General features: G+C 55.4%; 1 protein-coding gene across 18 annotated transcripts; it reads left to right on the top strand.

The window, feature by feature from the left end:
• The first annotated feature begins 2,926 nt into the window (after positions 1–2,926).
• Positions 2,927–22,298, top strand: CD300LG (CD300 molecule like family member g). Of its 18 annotated transcripts, none has more exons than XR_016223591.1 (9): positions 2,927–3,020; positions 3,629–3,964; positions 7,818–7,919; positions 8,728–8,830; positions 10,220–10,332; positions 11,611–11,669; positions 17,797–17,839; positions 20,297–20,326; positions 21,615–22,298. XR_016223591.1 is itself a non-coding variant. In XM_008271561.5 (7 exons), the coding sequence occupies exons 1-7, from the start codon at positions 2,978–2,980 to the stop codon at positions 14,613–14,615; spliced, it is 870 nt and encodes a 289-aa protein (XP_008269783.3). In that variant the 5' UTR covers positions 2,927–2,977; the 3' UTR covers positions 14,616–15,725. The 18 variants fall into 18 exon arrangements, 4 of the variants coding, with proteins under 4 accessions (XP_008269783.3, XP_008269781.4, XP_002719222.3 ...); XR_016223590.1 differs by having other exon boundaries at positions 20,297–20,456; positions 21,679–22,298; XR_016223589.1 differs by having other exon boundaries at positions 20,297–20,456.
• Positions 22,299–22,567: the final 269 nt, after the last annotated feature.

The following is a 22,567-nucleotide window of genomic DNA, read 5'->3' as shown; positions in this document are numbered from 1 at the left end:
TTTACAGAAAAGTTGGCAGTATAGAACAGAGAGTCCCAGAACACCTGTACTCTGGTTGCCTAGTGTTGGCATCTTACATAGCTACGGTGCATTTGTCAAAACTGAGAAACTCACACTGGTGCCTTCCTGCTAACTAAACCCCGGACTTCAGAAGTGTTTCACCTGCTTCTCCACTAATACCCTTTCTCTGCTCTGGGATCCAACCCAAGGCGCCACACTACACTTAACCTTCAACGTTTTTAAGAAGATTTTTTTAAATTCATTAATTTATTAATTTGAAAGAGAGAGAGTGTGTGTGTGTGTTTCCATCCACTGACTTACTCCCCACATGTTCGCAATGGCCAGGGCTGGGCCAGGAGCCAGGAAGTCAAGCCAGGTCCCTCGGCTGGGTGTCAAGTACTCAGGTACTTGAACCATCATCTGCTGTCTCTGTAACTCTGCTTTTCAAATAAATAGACTAAATCTTTAAAAAGAAAAAAAAACACTTAACAAGACCACTACTTTCCTGGAATGACACTCATCAACAATACACTGCATCACTCATTTAATATTTAAATATTGCAACCTAATGCCTGAGCAGTACTGGGGAGAAAAAAAATAGAAGGAACAGTTTGTAGGCAGGTACGACCTATTTCAGAATGCCAGTGCTGGGTCCAGGGTGCTAGGAAGCACACTGAAATGCAGGTGCTGCCTCCCGCGTACAGTAAGGAAGTTAGCGTTTAAGAAAAGCAAAGCAGAAAGCCCAGAAATTATTCTAAGGAAAAAAGAAATATGGCCGGCGCCGCAGCTCACTAGGCTAATCCTCCACCTTGCAGCGCTGGTACACCGGGTTCTAGTCCCAGTCGGGGCGCCAGATTCTGTCCCGGTTGCCCATCTTCCAGGCCAGCTCTCTGCTGTGGCCAGGGAGTGCAGTGGAGGATGGCCCAAGTCCTTGGGCCCTGCACCCCATGGGAGACCAGGAGAAGCAGCTGGCTCCTGCCATCGGATCAGCACGGTGCGCCGGCCGCAGCACACCAGCTGCGGCAGCCATTGGAAGGTGAACCAACGGCAAAGGAAGACCTTTCTCTGTCTCTCTCTCTCACTGTCCACTCTACCTGTAAAAAAAAAAAAAGAAGAAGAAGAAGAAGAAGAAGAAGAAGAAGAAGAAGAAGAAGAAGAAGAAGAAGAAATAAACCCTCAGAGTTACAAGAGTAAATGCTAGAATGGGGTAGTGCTGTGGCACGGCAGGTTAAGCCACCACCTGCGGCACCAGCTCATGTCCCGGCTGCCCCACTTCACATCCAACTGAGCTCCCTGCTAGTGCACCTGGGAAAGCAATGGAAGATGGTCCAAGTGCTCGGGCCCCTGCACCCACATTGGAGACCCGGATGAAGCTCCTGACTTCAGCCTGGCTCAGCCCAGGCCATTGCAGTCACTTGGGAAGTGAATGAGCAAAAGATTCTCTCTCTCTCTCTCTCTTTCTCTCTCTCTCTCTCTCTCTCTCTCTCTCTGTAACTGACTTTCAAACAAATAAGTGCATCTTAAAAAAAAAAAACTAGAACAGATGTTATTTTAATCTGTTTTTTCTAAATTGCAAACCCAAGTGGGTTTTCACCCACCTGACCTCCGTACTGCCTGAATGGCAGCCCTGCCCCCTAACCGCAGGGAAATCAACAGCTCCCCCCAAGTCTCAGGGTTAACATTTCAATATTACACTGCCAAGCAGGTAAAATTCCAACTGTGCAGATGGAAGGATGGACACCAAAACACTAATGGCAACTGTCGGGGCAGGAAGGGGCTTCCAGGAGACACCCCCCTACTGTGCAAAATTCTCTTCCACCTGCATCCACTTTGCAATCAGAAAAAACGTGCCAGGGCTCCTTCTAGTGTGTCTGTTTTGTTCCTTGCCAACCGCACTCAGGTTTGCAGGAAGAGCTGGTTCCAAAGGCATGCAACATCCCAAAGGCATGCAACAGCTGGGGACCGGGTCAGGAACCCCACACTCATTCCGGGTCTCCCACGTGGGCGGCAAGAACCCAAGAACTTGGGCCATGGACCTGCTGCCTCCCAGGCTGTTCATTGGCAGGAATGCTGGAATTAGGAGCGGAGCCGGGAATGGAACTCAGGACTTCTGATACAGGATGCGGGTATTCCAAGTAGTATCTTAACCTGGGCGCCAAACCCCGCCCCCCCTTCACTTAGACAATGAGGAGGGTGTGTAAGTAGCAGCCCAACCACAGCTCCAGGGTAGGCGCTCCTTTCAGCCCGGCCTGCATCGCCACCCTGTGATCTCTGGCGGTACTGCACCTTCCCGGGTGGTGACGGAAGAGGGGCAAGGCGCGCTTGGCAAGGGCCCCGACCGCTGGCCCTGACCCCTGGCAGTCTCTCGAAGCTTAGGGACCTTCTTCTTGGAATAATGACCCTTCCAAATATATGATAAAGTACATACGCCTAAAACAAAACTAACTAGTGAAATGGTCGTGAAAACATTTGTAGTTGTGTGATAGTAACAAACACGCATCTTTGTTGATGCTTTGAAAAACCCACACTCGGGCGGGTCTGGTAACTGACGCTTCTGCAAGCACTGAGGCGCATGCGTGCTATTTCACGCCGCCCGAACACCTTGATGTGCGGTGTTTGTGGGTTCTCTCCTGATGAAGCTACGCTGCACTCCTGAGAGAAGGGACAGCCGAGTGCCCACCACACATTCTCGAAGGTCAATGTGCCATTTTCCCCACCCACGTCCATGGGCTCGCTGAACTCTCCTCACAGAGCCTTTGGGGTGCACGGGCCACAGGTTAAAGCCCCTGGAAGGAGCTGGCATTGGGAGGCTTGGCTCCCGGGGCTCTGCTGGGGGAGTGGCCAGGCGTGCAGGGGTGACCGCAGGCCCCTCCCCTCCCTTCCTGTCTGGGTCTCGGCTCTGGAGGAAGGTTCATCCCGAGAGCCCAGAGAGGAGCGCCCGGTCTCAGCGCTGCTCCCACGGTGTCCAGCGCCCACCATGCAGCTCCTGGTCCTGCTGTGGGGCTGCCTGGTGCTCCCAGGTGAGATGGGGAGGGGCTCGTGGGAGGGCTGTGGGGCCCCTGCCTAGGCTCGCCCTCTGGGTCAGCAGAAAGGGGACCCCGTGTCCCTGATGAGCCGGTGGCTGTGACCTCGCCCCTGCATCCTCAGCCCCCAGAGGGGGAACCGCTCCTGCAGTTTCTGGAAGCGAGGGGCAGGGTTTCTCCCGGACCCGTGTGGCAGGAAGCGTCTCCCTCCAGCCCTCCACTTCCCTGCTCTGCATCAAGCCTAGAGCAGACCGGACAGCCCTGGCGGCGGCCCAGTTAAGCTCAGCAGAGCTGTGGCCTCTGGGCTGTGCCACTCCCAGCACTGCCGAGAGACAAAAGGGGAAAACTCAGGTCCAGCAAGGTCCCCAAGGTCACACGGCCACCAAGCGGCAGTGCTGGGAGTCCAACTCGCAGCCGTCAGAAGGCAGAGTTCCCTGGTCCCCTCATTCAGCCAGGTGTGGCAAGCCAGCACCAGCCCCGCCCCCGGCCCCCTGGAGGGCGGCCACAGGTCAGCCTGCCTCCCTCCCGCGGAAATGGCAACTTCTGGTCTTGATCTTGGGGTTGAGTCTGGACCCTTCCAAGCCCGGCCTGCGCTGTGGTTCCAGGTCTTGGAGCCCTGCAGGGCCCGAAGGAGATCAGCGGGTTTGAGGGCGACACGGTGTCGCTGCAGTGCACCTACGACGAGGAGCAGCAAGAACTCCCCAAGTACTGGTGCCGAGAGGCCGGCTTCCTGCTGTCTCGCTGCTCCAACACCGTGTACGCGGCACAGGACGGCCAGGAGACGACCGTGGGCAGGGTGTCCGTCCGCGACAGCCCCCAGGAGCGCGTGCTCACCGTGACCTTGAGAAACCTCACCCTGCAGGACGCGGGGATGTACTGGTGCGGGGCCAAGAGGCTGGGCTTCCACAAGACCTTCTCGGTCAAGCTGCTCGTCTTCCAAGGTACCGGGGCCTGGCGCGCCAGGGGAGCCGGGAGGCGCTGGCGGCCAGGGACGGGGCGCGCCGGAAAGCTACGCAGGCCGGGGGCGGGGGGCTGAGCGCCGTCTTCCACCGCCCATGTGGTCTGCAGCAGCGCCGCCCGCAGAGCAGCCAGGAGGGTGCCCACGTCTGCCCAAACCTCTGCTCAGTGTCTTTCCTCTCTGCCCACGTGGGCGGGAGGGAGGTGAAGAAGACCCCTCCTGGGGCGGCGCCAGCCATTGCTGCAGCCCAGCCCTGGCCCCAGCACCGTCTCAACACAGCCACGCTGGCCTCACTCTGCTTGGCCCTCAAGCAGCCGGTGCCCACCTCCTGCCCGCCAGATCTTACGGCCCAGGTGCTGGTGTTGGGAGTGCCGGGAACCAGCTGCTGGGTAGGGTGCCTGAGGGGGCACACCACGTGGCCACGGCAGGGGTTGGAGCACTCTGTGGGTACCTGGAACGCCGCCAGGACTCGCTGAGTTACAGAGAAAGGGCCCAGTGAGGACCCAGGGCGCTGGGCAGCTCCAGGCTGTGGCCAGTGAGTGTGAGTTGGGTCTTTGAATCCCCCTTTCACAGATGGGGACTGAGGCTCCCAGAGATGAACTGGTTTGCCCAAGGTCTCAAGGCAGGAAGTGATGCAGCCAGGAGTCAATGCGGGTGTTGCTGGCTTTGGCGTCCATCGTTTGTTTTTTTTTTTTTTTCTTCCTTCCTTTTCCCTAGGGCCAAGGGGCAGGGGGTGGCTGTAAAGATTTATGTATTCACTTATTGAAAAAGCGGAAGCCAGTGCCGCGGCTCAATAGGCTAATCCTCCGCCTGTTGCGCTGGCACACCAGGTTCTAGTCCCGGTCGGGGCGCCGGATTCTGTCCCGGTTGCTCCTCTTCCAGTCCAGCTCTCTGCTGTGGCCCGGGAGTGCAGTGAAGGATGGCTCAAGTCCTTGGGCCCTGCACGCGCATGGGAGACCAGGAGAAGCACCTGGCTCCTGCCAACGGATCAGCGCGGTGTGCTGGCCACAGCGGCCATTGGCGGGTGAACCAATGGAAAAGGAAGACCTTTCTCTGTCTCTCTCTCTCTCTCTCTCTCTCTCACTGTCCACTCTGCCTGTCAAAAAAAAAAAAATAATAATAACACGGAGCAACGCCAAGAGAGAAGGAGAGAGAGACAGAGGGATCGTCTGTCTGCCAATTCTCCTCCCAAATGGCCCCAATGGCCAGAGCTGGGCCAGGCCAAAGCCAGGAGCCAGGAGCTTCTTCCCAGTCTCCCACACGGGTGCAGGGGCCCAAGGACTTGGGCCATCTTCTACTACTTTTCCAGGCCACAGCAGAGAGCTGGATCAGAAGTGGAGCAGCTGGGACTCAAACCGGCACCCAAATGGGATGCCGGCACTGCAGGCAGCAACTTTACCCGCTACACCACAGCGCCAGCCCCATCATTTCCTCTATGACCAATGCCCAGAGGCCCCAGGCCTGAACTATGAAAAGATGAAGAAGTAGAAATATGGGAAGGAAAAGACACAGACTCTTTACTTGCAGAAGAAGTCCAAGGACAGAGTGTTGGAACAGAAGACGGCCACGCCGGGGGCATCTGGGCGGCACACAGTCAGAAGGGCCGTGGGGGCTCCAATGCTCTGCCCCTTCAAGTGCCTGCCCCGGCTGAGCTCAGAGGGTGAGGGTGGGTGTTTTGCCTCTGGGCTGCCCGGCCCAGCGGGCACAAGAGCAACCACAACGTAACCGAGCAGAGCAGTCCCCACCTCGCTGGGGAGAGTCCACTCCCAGACGTCCTGTGTGGGGCCAAGCTCTCTGGGTGCTGCTTTTTCCTACATGAACACACCTAGGATGGCTTCATTTAGAAGTCCCACTGGGGCCGGCGCTGGGGCGGAGTAGGCTGTCTCTGTCCACAGCGCCGGCAACCCAGTTCGAGTCCCGGCTGCTCCTCTTCTGATCCAGCTCTCCGCTTACGGCCTGGGAAAGCAGTAGATGTCCCAAATGGCCCCCTGCACCGGAGTGGGAGACCCGGAGGAAGCTCCTGGCTCCTGGCTCCAGATCTGCTCAACTCTGGCTGTTGTAGCCATCTGGGAAGTGAACCAGTGGATGGAAGACCTACCTCTCTGTCTCTCCCTGTCTTTGCCTATAACTCTACTTCTCAAATAAATAAAATCTTTTTTAAAAAAGAGAAGGTAGAAAATCTTCCCACTTAAAAAAAGAAAAAGAAAAAGAAAGAAAGAAATCGCCCAGGGTGTGGCTTAACCCAGGTGGTGCAGTGGGTTAAGCCTCCGCTGTGACATGGCATCCCACATCAGGGTGCCCATCGGAGTCCCGGCTGCTTCACTTCTGATCCAGCTCCCTACTGGTGCACCAGGTGCTTGGGCCCCTGCACCCAGGTGGGCTGGAGTTCCTGGCTCCAGGCTTCATCCAGGACCAGCCCTAGCTGTTGCAGCCACCGGGGAGTGAACAGGTTTTTTTTTTGTTGTTGTTGTTGTTGTTGTTGTTGTTTTGAGTGTCAATTGTTTAGTTCTGGAATTCTCCATGTAATACTTTCAGACCATTAACTGAATCCGTGGAAAGCAGAACTGTGGGCCGGGGGCTTCCGTGTTGCTCAGCCGGAGGCGCGCACAGCGTTCAGTGGGGGCACGAAGGGAAAGGACGTCCCCCTCCCAGGAGGGACATCAGGGAGAAATGGACTCTGAGCCCGTGTGGAAGGACAGGAAGTGTGTGGGCAGAGGGGACAGGACAGGCACACACACAGAGGAGCAGCAGGGGTGGGGAGGGGGCGGGAGGGGACAAAGGGCAGCTGGGTGCAGCTCCAGCACCACTTGAGAAGAGGCAAAGCTGACCCGGATGAAGTCCGAGTGTCAAAGGCCCTCAGCAGGGGCCGGCACTCTGGGGCAGCGGGTCAAGCCGCTGCCTGCAACGCCACCATCCCACATGGGCACCAGTTCAAGTCCATTTATCATCCAGCTCCTGCTAATGCAATTGTGAAAGATGGTCCGAATGCTTGAGCCCCTGCACCCGCGTGGGAGACCCGGATGAAGCTCCTGACTCCTGGCTTCGGCCTGGCTCAGTCCCAGCCATTGCAGTCATTTGGAGAATGAACCATCAGATGGAAGATCTCTCTGTCTCTCAGTAACTCTGCCTTTCAAATAAATAAAATAGATCTTTAAAGACAATGACATTGAATAGCGTGCTGTAAGTTTGGACTTCAGCCTGCAGGTTTCGGGGAGTCCAGAGTGATGGGATCCCATATAGGGTATTTTTTTTTTAGATTTATTTTATTTATTGGAAACTCAGAGTGACAGAGACAGGCAGAGACAGAGATTTTCCATGCACTGGTTCATTTCCCGAATGGCTGGGATGGTTGTGGCTAGGCCAGGCTGAAGTCAGGAACTTCATCCGGGTCTCTCACGTGGGTGCAGGTGCCCAGGCACTTGGGCCATCCTGAGCTGCTTTCCCAGGCACATTAGCAGGGAGCTGGGTGGAAGTGGAGCAGCCAGGACTTGAACCAGCACCCATATGGGATGTGGGCACTGCTAGGCGGCGGCTTTACCCGCTACACCACAACGCTGGTCCCCAATTATTTTTAAGACCAAACTGGCTTGGGTGTGAAGAGTGGCAGGGAGGAAGCTGGCTGGAGGCAGAGAGGCTGAAGGTCTGAGCCCAGCGGGAGGCAGAGGGCTGGGCCAGTGGTGATTCCTGATTGGGTGAGGTGAGAAGAGGGCAGGGCTCCGTGCCAAGGGCAGGGCGGGTGGAGGGCGGGAGCTGAGCTGCTCCCACGGCAGGACCCGCAGCTCAGACACAACTGGGGACCGGGCCTCGGCTGAAAGCAGCCTTTCCCTCTCCTCTAGGGCCCTGCTGTCCTCTCTCCCCCACTGCCTCCTCCCAGCCTCTGGTTACCTGGAGCCTGCAGCCCAAGGCAAAAGCTTGGCCAACCCAACCCCCAGATCCGAGTGAGTGGATGGTTTTCTGTCCCCCTCCATCTCCATAGGAAAAAACAAAAAAGCCTGTGGCCAGTGCCTGCTGGATGCCACCCGGGTGCCCCACACGCTGGGGGCTGGAGTGCTCAGCCGAAGAACGCAGGCTCGACGGGGTCAGGTGCCCACTCAAGGCCACACGGGGAACAGCAGAGCGAGGAAGCAGTCACAGCCTGGCCCCAAAGCTCATGCGCTCTCTACTCCGTCCAGGCTCTGGGGGGAGAGCCCTGGGCCTTGACCTCTGCCCTCTGCCCTCTGCCCACACCCTGCCCTGCTCTTGCAGGAGGTGAAGAGCTGACGGGCATGGGAGTGTTAAGGATGGGGGTAGGGGGCAGGGGATGGGGACGACTGGCCAGGACCATAGCGGGAGGGCAGGAAGGCAGACACTGGACTGGGTTGTGGAAGTGGGGGTGGAGCTGTGCCTGGGGGTGCAAAAAGAGGCCGGAGACTGCACCGGCGTGGGGCCTGCCCGATTCACGGCTGCTGGATTAAAACGGCCACAGCAGTGTCCGTGCAGAGGCTCCCAGCCGTCCTTTAGCTGCAGATGTCTGAAAAGCCGGAAGCCCAGGGCTCAGGGGACAGGGTCCGAGGTCTGGGGTGCTGGGGTCAGGTCGGGGAAGGTGCTGAGGCGTTGCTTTTAAACTTGTAGCTTCTGCTGGTCTCCACCCAACACTCACCACAGCCAAGCAGGGGAACACAGGGGCCAAAGCACCTCCGATGGCAGGGACCACCCCGTGCAGGCACACAGCAGCCGCCCCGTACCCAGGAACCTCTCCGCCCGCAGGGACCGCTGCTCCCGCCAGGGGCTCCTCCCCAACTGTGCAGCTGCACGCCCCTTCTGCAGAGGACGCCATGCCTGCCCCCAGCAGCGGCAGCTCCCAGCTCAGGTGAGCCCCAGGACACAGCCTCTTGGCCTGGTCCCAGCCTGTGGTCCAGAAGGCAGGTCCAAGCTCCTTTCCGCCCCCTGCAGGAGCCTGTGAGCAGTGCATGACCCGCGCTGCGGGAGCCTGGACACGCAGGCCTGCCCTGGGTGAGGGGCCCACCACCTCACCCCCTGCCCCAGCCTCCGGCTCAGCCCCTGGGGTCAGTAGCTTTCGCCTGTATACTTTGCACTGAGCCCTGTGTTGTGCATAAAAATAGGGAATCCGAGAAAAGTCATTTTCCTTACCCAACTGCAGTCCTAGCCCGAAGGCCGGCATCTCGGGGGTCCTGACTGCACTTGGCTCCTGCCATCCAGGTGACTGCTGGGGGGCCCCCACCCAGATGGAAGCGTCTCCTGGGCTTGGCCATGGGGACCGCCCTCACCAGACGGCCACTTAACCATGGGCTGACCAGACAGCCTGGCCCCTGGAGCCCGGTGATCTCTCGGGAGAGACAGGGGACCCACCCGGGGAGACTCACAGCAGGTTGTCGTCATTGGTGGCAGTAGTGGTGCCGGGGACACCAGCTGGATCCAGGCCACCGTGTCCCAGGGCGCACTCTGCCAGAATTGCTCAGTCTCTTCGGGCATCAGTTTCTCCCAGGGGAAAGCTGGGGCCACTCGCCCTCCAGCGACCCTGCTCCCGGAAGCCAGCGGCTCACACCCCCGCCGCGCCGGGTGGCATCAGGCACTGGGCTAAGAACGTTATGCGTTCTCACTATGGTGGGAAATGGATGTCCTGGGAGGTTAGGTCACTCGCCCCAGGCCACCCATGAAGAACGCAGTGGAGCCGGGATTTCCACCCAGGGTCTGAGCTCATAGAACAGTAGGGCTGGCCGGCACCACGGCTCACTTGGCTAATCCTCCACCTGTGGCGCTGGCACCCTGGGTTCTAGTCCCGGTCGGGGCACTGGATTCTGTCCTGGTCACTCCTCTTCCTGTCCAGCTCTCTGCTGTGTCCCGGGCAGCAGTGGAGGATGGCCCAAGTGCTTGGGCCCTGCACCCGCATGGGAGACCAGGAGGAAGCACCTGGCTCCTGGCTTCGGGTCAGCGTGATGCACCAGCTGCAGCATGCCAGCCACAGCGGCCATTGGAGGGTGAACCAACGGCAAAAGGAGGACCTTTCTCTCTGTGTCTCTCTCTCACTGTCCACTCTGCCTGTCAAAAAAAAAAAAGAAAAGAAAAGAAAAAAAGGAACAGGAGGGCAAGTGCAGGGACAGTAAGTGCTCCCCCAGTGGGGCTGGATTCCATGAGGGGCCGGGGTGGGGGTGGCTGTCTCAGCCCCTGCCCAGAACCCCAAACAGCACAGACTGGCTCCTCTGGTGACAAGCGCCGCCCCCGCCCCTGTCTTCCCCAGGGTGTCCATCCCGACGGTCCGCATGTTGGCCCCCTTCCTGGTGCTGCTGACCCTGCTGGTGGCCGCGGGCCTCATCACCGTGGGCAGCCACCTGCTGCCGTGGAGAAAGGAAGGTGAGCGAGGGTGGGGGAGGCTCACTGAGACCTGCAGCCCCTCCCCAGCCCACAACCCTGGAAAGACCGTGTAGGCTTCAGTGTGTCCTTCTGAGAGATGGGTATTGGGCCCGCCTACTTCTGAGGATTGACACGAAGCGCCAAAGGGAAGCGGGAGGATGCGGGGCTCCCAGCTTCCTCCCAGGTGTTCCCGTCGGCCCCACAACTCCACGCCCAGCATCCTCGTGTGGGGGCTGCAAGCCTGAGCACTTGAACTCCAATGGGGTGGACATCACAGCCCTGCACCTGCCCCAGGGTCGATCCCAGCTCCACCCCCTCTCGAGCTGTGTGACCTCGGGCGAGTCACCCAGTCGCTGCGAGCCTCGGTTTCCCCACACCAGATATCTGTTGAGCAGAAAGAGAATGCAAGACTGATAGGTAAAGGAGCAGACTTGAGTAGCCGCATGAAGAGAGCAGAGAAGTTCGTGTGACCAAAACATCACGGCGGCCGGGAGCCAGCAGGAAAATACGAGGGGCGCAGGGTCCATGTCTGTCTCAGTGCCCCCTGCAGTGTGAGCGGTGCCATTTCCCTGCCTGACAGCCACGTGTGCCCAGGGCTCCCCTGCTGGACCGGACGGTGTGGATTACAAGTCTCACCTGCAGCTCTGGGAATCCGAGCCACCATGTGCCAGGCACGTGGTTGCTTATCTCCTTGGCCCTGGAGGAAACTGAGGCAGCCTGCCCTCTGTTTGCACAGCGAGCAGGTGGTGGAGGCCGGACGATGGCTGCCAGGTCACCAGGGAGTGTGGCCGAGGAGGAATGCTGGGCCTGCTTCCCGACTCCTCCCCATGTGACCCCCAGGAAAGAATGTCGGCTTTGCCCTCATCCCCAGGCTGCCCAGAGAAGTCCCGGAGGGGGCACGCAGGGAGAACACAGTCCCCGTCCCAGCCTCAGAGCCACTGGGCACCTTGCAGCAGTGGCATCGCCCAGAGCCTTCAGAAATGCAGATTCTCAGGCCCCAGCCCCAACCTGTTCTCTCCGATTCTGCATTTGAAGGAAATGTCCAGGGCACCGTGTGGGCTTGGGAAGCAGTGGCCTCAGCTTGCAGACTCGTTGCCCCAGCCCCTCTCCTGCCCTCCCACGGCCGGTCATTCCCAAGGGGCTGGGCTGGAAGGGGCGGCCCGCCAGCTCCCACCCAGGAGCCCCTGCTCCCAGGTACAAGCAGGGGCCCACCTATTTTCCCCGGAGCAGCCGCAGGCCACTCCTGGCTTCAAGCTGCTCCCACTGGGTCTCTTTCAGCTCAGCCGGCCGCAGAGACAGAGAAGAGCAAGGGGACTCAGGTCTGCCTCTCGGCCTTGGTAAGGACCCAGCGCCAATCCCCAGAGCCTGCGGATCTGGGCTCCTGGGCCCTGCCTCTACGCCCTCCTGATTGGTCCTCTGTGCCTCGCCACCCACCTCCCAGCAGGCTGTGAGCCCGGCATCAGCCCTCCCCACCGCCGCCCCCGGGTGTGCGGCGGGCAGAGCGCCTGTCCTCACCCCTGGCTGCCCACCAGGTGCCAGGCAAGGTGGGCACAGGGAGCCCGGGGGTGCCTCTTACCCAGGCCTGGTTCCCTCTTCCCTCCCCCTCCGCAGAAGCAAAGCATCTGGGCCCCGGATGCAGGGGAGCTCATGGAAGCACCGTGGCAGACCAGACCGGGGGCTCGGGGAGCTGTCACAGGGGCACCCCCTCCCTGCCTGGTCCCAGCTGAACCCTCCAGGGTGAGGACCGGGAACTTGGACAGCGCACCAGACTCTGTCCTGTGCTTTCACCAGAGACTAAACGGAGGCCCAGAGAGGGAGAAGGTCTTGCCCAAGGCCACACAGCAGGCGGCGGCCAAGATGGAGAGCAGGACCCAGCCCTTCTGACCCCGGCCCTCTTCTCTCCAGAATGTTTTCTCTGGGATTTCCTTGGCTCTGACCCGGTGGCTGCCCAGGGACCCAGGCTGAGGGTGACACTCAGGGAATCAGGGAGCAGAAGGAGCAGGGGTCCCACCTTCCTGGAGAGGGGACCCTGCCCAGAGACTGCCTGCTCCGCAGCCCTCTGCAGCCCGTGGCAAGCAGAGACCACGGCCACCCCGGCCTGCACCCCTGGAGGGGTGGGGGCTACGGAACGGAGGGCCAGGAACCAGCCTGCCGACCTCACCCCGCACGCCCACCCAGTCTCCGTGCCCCCAGCTGTTGCCCCGGGCCACCCCCACTCTGAGTCCCTCGAACACGGGGCAGGAAAGGGGCCCTGCATCACCTTCTTTCCTGGCGCCAGTGAGGACAAAGGACCGATCCCCAGGGAGGGCCGGGCTGGGAGTGGGCTCTGCCTGGCCAAGGAAGCAGCTGCCGCTGTCTCAGGAAGGCAACAAGGCCAAGGGCGGCAGAGGGGAGTGAGGGAAATGTCACGGACACAGGGCATGGGACTGCCAGCGGCCACCGTGCCCAACCTGGGAAGAGGGGCTGGAGGCCGCAAGGACACCTGTGTGCCTGCCCCAGCCACGTCCCCCTGCGCTGCTGCCGGCCGCACCTGGTCCTGGCCTTGCAGACCTGGGAGGGGCCAGGATAGGGCGCAGGCCAGCGTCTGTTCTTTCCCTGTTTCCCCTCTGACTTCTCCGTGGTTTTGAATGGGGTCTGAAGGTGGAGCCGCTGGGCGTTGGGGTTTGCTTTGCTTGTGTTCATGTCTGGGGGTGCCTTCCTTGTCCTGCAAAAACACCCCAGGGGCAGTGAGAGTGCAGAGGAAGCCCTGGGGGTCACGCCGAGCTCCTCTGTCCTGGGGGCACTCAGCAAGTGACCGGCAGAATCGCCCCCATTTCACAGATGAAGAAGCAGAGGCTTCGAGAGGGTGCCTGCTGCCTGCCCCAGGGACCCAATCCGGGGCGTGCTGCTCGTGCGTGCTTTGGTCTCTGCCCCACCAGGGTCTTTCCTCAAACTCAGTTCCCTGGAGCGGGTGCCACCACGGCAGCCACAAGTGGCCTGTGGCAGCAGGGACTGAGTTCTGCCCAAATCTCAGAGCTACAAGTAAGAGATGCACTTCCTACGAGGTGGCTCAGACATCCACCCCTGTCCACACCGCAGCAGCCAGGCGTCCACGCAAGTGGGGCCCGGCTGGAAGACAGCGGGTGCTGAGCCGCAGAAGTTCGAGAAGGCCCGGCTAGGCCGGCAGCGCGGCAGGGGGCCCTGGGCTGAGTCCCAGCCCAGCCGCTCCAGCCCAGAGATGTCGGTCCTAGCTGGGAGGGACTGAGATGGAGCCCCTGCAGGGGCTCAGAGTGGCCGGCGTGCTCTGGCTTCAGTGCCCGTCTGACCATAGAATTCGCTGCTCGAGGCTGGGGGCCTTGGATGGAGGGGCCTGACCTGAGACCCCTGGGGAGCAGCCAGGCCCACCGCCCCTCCCTGGGCTGCAGCCTGATGGACGAGGGGTTGCTCAGACTGTTGGTCTTCCCAGCATTTTCCCTCTTTTGTTTGTTGTTTTGTGGCTCTTTGAGGTGTCCCTCCGTCCCCGGGTCCATCACCAAGAGCTCGCGTGGCCCGCTTTAAAGCGAGAACAGATTCATCCTCCCAGAAGTGCTCGCTGCTGAGTGGCAGGACACCACCAGGAGCATTGATTACAACCGCAGGGCAAAGCTTTTATTCCCATTTCGCAGCAGAGGAAAACTGAGCTTCTGCCTTGGAGCTGAGGGTCGCGCCCCTCCTCTCTGCCAAGCTCCCCTCCCAGGGCTCCCTGCTCCTCTCCCACCTCCACCTGGCAGCCAGGGACAGGTTGTTCTCACCCCAGTGTCTGTCCTGACCGTTCCCTGCAGCTGACAACGCAGGGAAGTGGGGGAGGGCTCGCTCCTCGTGCCTCGCATCCGCACCCTGGCCCTGGCAAGACTTCTTGAGTGGCTCTCAGGAACTGATGGCTTAAAGCGCTCTGGGCTGGCGGGATCTCCCCAACTGGGGGAGAGTTAGCGTGTGTGTGTGTGTGTGTGTATGTGTGTGTGAGAGAGAGAGAGCGCGAGCGAGAGCGGGATCTCCCGGGGAGGGAGAGGCAGGAGTCAAAGCCTTGGGGTGCTGGGGAGAAGCTGTGAGCTCTTCAGCCACTGCAGGTGGGCAGAGGTGGGGGACACAGCAGCTCCCCGGGGTCCTCTCGAGCCAGGCTCTGCTGTTCACCCCCACTGTTATCTCTGCAGGCTCCGGAGGAAGAGACAGCCCCTTCCCAGGCCCCCGAGGGGCACATGATCCCAGCACCCACCCTCCGGAAGTCTGAGGAGGAGCTGGCCCTCTCCAAGTTCATCTCGGGCTAGCTGCAGGACGCCCTCCTGGCCCGGCTGGCAGTGGTCAAGTGGCCGTGAAGTGAGCGGCTAGATGGGCACCGCCACCAGCTCGGAGGCCAGCTACCCGGACTCCAGGGCTCTGCCCACCCTCCCAGCTGTCCTCCTGCGATTGCAGCCCTGGAGCCACCATGGGGGGGCCCACAGCACCATGGGGAGACAGAGCCCTCCCCGCTATGTTCCGGGCACACAGGCGGGGCTCAGCAAGTCTGTCGTTGCTCCAGGAAACCCTTAGGACCCAGCTCACTCCGCTCCAGAGCCCACTCCCTCCTCCCTCCCAGCAGACCAAAGTCTGCCAAACCCGCTGAGCCCAGCCCAGAGTCTGCCTAGCCCAGCCCAGAGTCTGCCTAGTGAGCCACGTGCATGCAGCTCTTCAGAAAGCTACTCACAAAGCTCACTCCTGGGCCCCGGAAAGACCCACCCAGACCATCTCCAGCACTGAGCCCAGGGCTCTCACGTGAACCTCCCCAGGTCCTCCCCAGGTCTCAAGCAGCTCCCCACAGGGACTGCTCTGCTCACAACCCTACCACCCAGATGCAGGTCCGTGGGGCCCACCCAGGCCCAGAGTCAGGTGCACACTGGAAGGCGTGGGCCCAGGGCCGCCAGAAGCAGCTGCCTGTCCATGCCGCCCACACCGGCCCTGCATTCCTGGCCCCTTCCTTGTCCAGAAAGCGCTGGGACTGGAACCCGCAGCAGCTGGAAGCTCACCTTGCGTCTGGCCCCCAGGGAGAGGAGGGGGGAACAGGGGAGTGAGAGCAGCAGAACTATTTTTTTAATTTTTGTTAAAAAGTGAAATGGTGACTGTGGCGGTGTCCTTGAGTATACAGAACTTAGAGAAATGAGGGAAAAAAAAAAAAGGAAGAAAAAATGACCTCCCATGTGCGCGCCAGCCCGGTCAGGACCTCTCCATTGCACTTTCTTCCTGTTTTTGTCCCTCCACAAACTCCCTGGCGTCTTTCTAAGGAGTGATTGTCATGTAGATACACTCTGTATCCTGCTTGTCCCCCTTAGTTCTTACACCGTAAGCATTTCTCCAAGCTTTGGCAAACGCTTTGTAAATAAAATGATTCCTCAGCTGTGCAATCGTCCGCCCCATCAGTGCGCCTCCGCTTATTTAACCGATTCTCTCTCACGAGGTCTTTCACTCTTGCTGTTGTTGCTTTGATAATACTAGTGTGGCGAATCTTTGCCCAGGGCTTCATCTGTCTTTGGAGATGGCTTCGGATCGGCCCAGCTCCAGCTCACTCCATTTGGGGAGTGAACCAATGGATGGAAGACCTCTCTCTCTCTCTCTGCCTATGCACCTCTGTAACTCTGCTTTTCAAATAATAAATAAATCTTTAAAAAAAAAAAAAAAAAGAGGGACTTGCTCCCGCCGAAGTGCACTGACAAGTGTTGCTAAACTCTCTGAGTGACAGTCCTCCCTCACCCCTGGGGGCCGGTGGATCAGTGTTTCTGGGGTGCCTGCAGCAGCCTCTGCACCTGCCCCTGTGGGCGTGGCTGGAGGAGGGGCCCGGCGGTGACAGCTCCAGGGAGGCCAGTGAATTGGAGGAGCCTCAGCAAAGGTGGCCACCAGTGTCCACAGACCCAGGAGGGGGCCAGTGCCCCACACACCTTCCCCGGGGCAGAGTGCAGGAGGATCCTGCCCAGGGTCCAGCCGCTTGGGGCGCCCACATATTGGGAAGGGAGGGAGGGAGGGAGGACATGTTGCACGTGGTCTCGCTGTGCCCCGCGCCGCCCTGGGAGGGGAGGACGCCCACGCCCACTCCACACTGCTCCCTGCCCGTCACCTCCTCCAGCCAGAGCTTCCTGGGGACCCCGAGGTCCTCAGCTCAGCCATGCCGCCCCCAGTGCTTGCCCGCGGGCAGAGGGTGGCCCCGTTGAGTAAAGTGACATCTAGGGCTGGCACCAGCACCCTAAACTCCCGTGGATTTGTCAGACGTTCTCCTGGCTCCTCCCCCCACAGCAGCCCAGCCAGGTCCTCACAGGCAGGGGACAAACACTGCTCCCTGACCAATCCCCCACGTTGCTTTGCTTTGTATCTGTACACCAGGAGACCTGCAATCCTCTGTGTGAGCTGGGGTGAGCACTGTACTGCAATGGATTAAGCCACCTCCTGGATGGCCAAGCCCCATATTCGAGTGCCTGGGATTGAGTCCTGCCTCTGTCTCTGATCCAGTTTCCTGCTAATGTGCCCAAGAGGCAGCAGGTGGTGGCCCGAGCAGTTAAGTCCCAAACAAACACCCATGTGGGAGACCCAGTGGATTTCCAGGCTCCTGGCTTCAGACTAGCCCAGTCCCAGCTGTTGTGGGCATTTAGGGAGTGACCCAGTGGGTGGAAGCACTGGATCTCTCCCTCTGTGCTGCCCCTGCCCCCAGCCCCGCCCCCTTTCCCTTATTCAATCCTCTTAAACGCAAGAATCTAACACTGCTCACCTATTCTGAGAACAAGGATTTCCAACCTGGGGGGCTTTTGTTTTTATATTAATACCTTCATTTCATATAAATGACTTTGGATTTCGGGAGGGTGTTTGTTTTAATTTATTTGAGAGGCAAAGAGACAGGGAGTTACCACTGACTGGTTCATTCCCCAATGCCCACCACAGCCAGGGCTGGGCCAGGCCAAAGCTGGGAGGCCAGAACCCCAGCCAGGTCTCCCATGTGGGTGGGCGAGATGCGAGCACGTGGGCCATCACTGACCCTTGTCACCTCCCAAGGTGCACGAGAGGAAGCTGGGGTCAGGAGCCGGAGCTGGGAATGAAAGCCAGGGACTCAGATGTGGGATGGGGTTGTCCTGGTCCGCACCTTAGCCACCAGGTCACGAGCCTGGCCTGGGTCTGGGGGCTTTTGCTGAGAGGTAAAACTTCAAGAAAAATTGGGGTATCCAAGTGTTGGAACTGCTCAGTCTGCCAGATTAGGGCGGTAAATATCACCACAGTAACGGTCCACTGCCATCAACCCTCGCATAGGCTGACATCAAGTACGAATGGGCAAAGGGGAGACCTGGAGGCCTCCCTTCCCCACCTGCCCATCTTAAAGAGACCGCGTGGGCTGGGACGGCTGCAGACTAGACATGGGCGGCCCTTTGCTCTCTCTTTTTGAAACTGGTTGGGTTTTGTCTGGTTTTGTTCACTGTGTCGTTCTTTCTCCCGCAGCATGGAAGGGGTGCCCTCTGATTCGCCCACTGTTCCCGTTCCTGTAAGTGCCTTCTTCACCACGCACCGCCCCTAAATCTAGTCCTCCCCACCTCCCCGCTCTAGGACTGTAAGGACAAAGTTTTAGGATGGAGAGGCTTGTATCTAGGTTCGGCTCGGGTAAACACGTAACTTGTTTGCCAGATGACCTTCTCCTGCTCCTTGGGAGCCTGGCCAGTTCCCAGGGAGGAGGATAAAGGAATGTTTCTGATAAACAGGTGGGCATGCTTCATGTCTCGGCTCTCTGGCCAAGATCCGAGACGGGATGCACTGCTTGCCTAAAATCTTGGCAATGAGCCCCCTTTGTCCTTGGGGGCTTTAAGAGGGAGCCAGAGCAAGCCTCTGCTGCTGCTGTTCCATCCCGGGGGAACACGCAGTCATGCTGGACGTTGAACGTGCCCGTGATGACTACTGATGATGCTTCGTTCTCAGTAGGGATCCTTTTCCGGTGCTGTGTGAAGACTGCCTAGTGGTAACTTCCCAGGTTGAGTCCCTACTCTTAGGGACTCCCCCCCCTTCTTTCTCTCTCTCTCTCTGCCCTACTTCTTAAACTTTGCTACTTAAATAAACTACTTGTTTCTTTATACTACAAGGCTTGCAGAGTATTTCTTGCAGATCAAACTAAAAGTAACTAAGTCTGTTCACAGCAGACAACTAAAAAATAATTTGCTGTCACAAATTGGTGTAGTCGGCAGGATCCCCAAGTATGCAAAGCAATGCCTTTCTTTAATAAGAAAACTGAAGTTGCATGTGTAACCTGTGATGTTCCTGGTGGGGAAGACCCTCAGTTCGCCTCTTTGGCGAACTGCTCAGGATTGAGTGAAAAGGAGGGATGGCAAGTTATGGAGTGCATAGCCTCCACAAGTTATTGAGGTTTTGTAATTGGTGCCGGTAGAAAAGGGGAATGAACTATAGGCTTTGGGGAAGTGAGGATGGATTTTGTTATCTGCATACTGATGCATGTGCAAGCAATTAGAAAAAGCAGTACAGGATAAATGTAAATTGGATTAAAGAAAATGCTGCCCTTTGCCGTCAAACTGCTATGTAGTGGTAGGAAAATTCTATCAAGCTCTAGTACCTGCTGCCAGAGCCAACTAAGGCTATTCAGTGTAAACAATACAGAATTCCAGGTGGACATGAGGAAATATCTAAAACAGTAAAAAATTATGTTAATGCTGGAGCGATGATTCCCATAACCACTAAAAGGAATAATCCAATTCGGCCTGTTAAGAAATCAGATGAAACCTGGAGAATGTGGATTACAGGAAATTGAACAAAGTTACTGCCCCATTGACTACTGCAGTCCCAGATACCATCACTTTAATAAAAAAAAATCCAAACACATTCTGGTACTTGGTATGCAGTTATTGGTGTGGCTAATGCCTTTTTCACAATACCTGTATGTGGGGGGAGGCGGGAACAATTTGCTTTTACCCGGCAAGGAAGACAATATACCCTTACAAGACTGCCTTAAGCGTACAAACATAGTCCCACAATATGCCGCAGAATACTTGCTAAACATTTAGATGAACTTGAGGCTCCCCCCGACATTTTGATTACTCACTATATAGATGATATTTTAATACAAGCAACCACCCAGGAAAAAGTACAACAATTAGAAGTGATCTTTCTTTTATTTTTTTTAAGGTCTCAAGGATTGGAAATAAATTTACCAAAAAAGGGGGCCCTCTCAAACCGTTCAGTTTACCATAGGCCTGTGTATTCTTAATAAGCTTGTAAATCAAAAGGTCAACAAATGGTAAAAGGTCACAAGTATAAAAGCGTGTTCTTGATAAGGAAAGTTAAAAGGAAAGAGGTTTTTAAATAAAGGAAGGACATGGATTGTAAAAATTGTTTATCTTAATGGCTAGTTTACTCTTAATGGAATGGAAAAAAAAAAGAAAGGTTTGAGCAAGTTACAGAAGGTGTGAGAAAGTCACAAAATGTTATGGGAAAAAGAAATTTTTGGTTACAAAACTATTAGTCCATTTTCTTTAACATAAAATCAGAATCTGATCCTCTGTTGAAGCAATGAGTTAAAGTACTCTATTATGTTCTCTTGATGTCTCTGTTAAATTCTAATTGTTTAAAAACAGCTGAGTTTTTATTAAAAGCATGTGTGGTTCACAGATGGGTCAGCAAAACATATACGGCACCAAAGATATTAGAAAGCTGTGGCATATAACGCAAACACCACCATGGTATTAGAGTCCCAAGGGAAAAAAAAAACCTTAGCAGTCAGTTTGCTGAATTACAAGCCATATACCAGGCTCTAAAACATGAGGAAGGAAGGGAGTGTCACCTTTTTACTGATTCATGGGCCATAGCAATAGTCTAACTACCTGGATCACTAAATAAAAAAAGGATAATTGGCAAATTCATGGCGGACACCTATGGGGGGATAAACTATGGGAAAAATGGAAATTGATTCAATGTACTGATGTTACTGTCTTCCATGTAGATGCTCACAGTACGGTGAATTCTACGGAACGTAAGTACAAGGTGGACGTGGATCAATTGGCTACTGTGGCAGAGGTGTTCCGTGACAGTCCCTCTGACAAGGGATTAGCAAAATGGATTCACTTAAAAACAGGACATTCAGGACCTTCCGCTACGCACAGGTGGGCACAGGACCAAGACATACATGTACCCTTATCAGCATTAAAAAAAAAAATCCAAGATCAATGCAAAACCTGTCAGTTAGATAAAGAGAGGGGCCTGCCCTGAATAGTTACTGGAGCATTACACAGAGGACAGGCCCCTGCACAAATTTGGCAGATGGATTACATTGGCCCTCTTCCGTTTTCACACGGATGTCAACACATATGTACATGTGTGGATACATTCTCTGGTGTACTGGTTGCCTGTGCATCCTGGAAGGCCACCTAGAAAAATACCATTAGGACTTTAGATATTGTGGCCTTATATTATAGGGTGCCTTTGCAAATCCAAAGTAACAATAAAACCCATTGTAAAGGAGAGTATGTACCATATTACCCCCAGGCAGCTGGCCTTATTGAAAAAATAAATAAATTATTAAAAGAAAAGGTAAGAAAGCTAGGGGACAATTCATATAAGAATCGGAAGGACAACTTACTTACAGCCCCACAACAGTTAAATAACAGAATGTCGGGGGTGGAGAGTACTCCTTTAAGGAGAATGATGACACCTAATTTACAAATTGGGAAATTTTATACCTTCCAGGATGTAAAATGTAAAAAACTCACAAGGATGCACAAATGCCCTATGCTGCCACCATTAACTCAGCCAAATATGATTTATACAACCTTAAGGAAGTATGGATAGATCCAGGAGCTATTGTAAAGGTAGAAACAAAAATAGACATACAGATTCCCCTAGGATATTATGGTCAAACTGCACCCCATTCCAGTTTGACACTAAAGGAAATTCAGATAATGGCCAGTATAACTGACACAGATTACAGGGGGAAAATTCAAATTACACTTTATAATCTTGGAAGGGAAAACTTACACTTTCCTGCCCAGACCAAAATTGCTCAAATATTGCTAATTCCGTGTGCCAGCACCAAGAAATGGGTCTTATTAGAAAAACCTCCATCAATAGTTACCCGTGCTGGTGGGTTCGGGTTTGCTGAGATAATAGCTGGATCCAAGGTTTGGGTAAAGAAACACCACAAGGACATTCCCAGACTGGGTAAAGTGATTACACAGGGAGTAAATAACACTGTGATGGCAATATTTCTTGGTCAAGAAAAACCTAAAGTTATCCCTACTAATCATTTATTCCTTTGAAATCAGATCCTTTCTGTTTCTGTTCTCTTCTTGGACCGCTTGTGCTTGGACTCCTGGAACTCCCCTGCAGTTCTGTGGCACCAGGACTACCGTTACCCGCAGATGGGATGGAACAATCACACAAGATCTCGCCTGAAGATACCTTCTCCTGTCCTACTAATCAGCCATGTTACATGATAAATTTGACAGTAACTGGATAAAATGTAACTACTTACACTGGGAGTAAAAAATGTAAATGAGTGTACACTGGACACCCCCACCCTGCATTTGAATACTTCATCTGAAGTAAATGTTACCTGTTGTAAAGTTATATTACTATGTAAAAAGAGAAATTGTGGTGACAAAATGTCTGGACTGCAGTAAAACAATGTAATCCTTCTATCACTGAATTCAATATTACTCATTCTGGTTTTGTATTATGTACTAACTCTACCCCTATTACTGATAGGAATGCTTGGAAATTATGCTTGGTTTGCTTTACAAAAAATTGTAAATCAAAATACTCTGCAAATAGTTAAAATTCCACAAACCTACAAAAATGTAACAATTACAGATAATAAGAGGCTACTACTATTATGACTAAATGGTTACCCACAGTGTTCCATCCACAGAAAAATTTGTTGTCTTATCAAAGAAAATGTCGCAAATATTTAATAAAACCCAAATCACTAATTTTAGAGAAATACAAAATGTTAACACATTTGTTAATTGGACTGTGTACATCTTACAACTTATATATATCCTAACTCAAAGGGAAAAAGCTCAATGACAAATAATAAAAAAAACACCCCAAAATATGGCAAACTCTATTTAAGATACTGTGTTTATACAACCACACTTAGAAGGGTAATATATATAAATAATAAAAATATTACTCTTTAGATCAATGTAAAGATACTAATCAAGGACCATCTTGCTATAGTCTACTTAGAGCAATGAAGTCATGTATTGCAACATTC

The sequence above is a fragment of the Oryctolagus cuniculus genome, chromosome 17 (assembly GCF_051225735.1).
Source record: "Oryctolagus cuniculus isolate XC-2025 breed Fujian yellow rabbit chromosome 17, ASM5122573v1, whole genome shotgun sequence".
Taxonomy (NCBI): domain Eukaryota; kingdom Metazoa; phylum Chordata; class Mammalia; order Lagomorpha; family Leporidae; genus Oryctolagus; species Oryctolagus cuniculus.
Note: the sequence above shows the minus strand (reverse complement) of the source record. Positions and strands in the feature narration are given on the sequence as shown.

Excerpts from the sequence above, each read along its gene's own strand:
- CD300LG (XM_008271559.5), top strand. The coding sequence starts at position 2,978 with ATGCAGCTCCTGGTCCTGCTGTGGGGCTGCCTGGTGCTCCCAG. Across the intron at positions 8,831-10,219 it reads AGCGGCAGCTCCCAGCTCAG|GGTGTCCATCCCGACGGTCC; the intron begins GTGAGCCCCAGG and ends TGTCTTCCCCAG. Across the intron at positions 10,333-11,610 it reads GCTGCCGTGGAGAAAGGAAG|CTCAGCCGGCCGCAGAGACA; the intron begins GTGAGCGAGGGT and ends GGTCTCTTTCAG.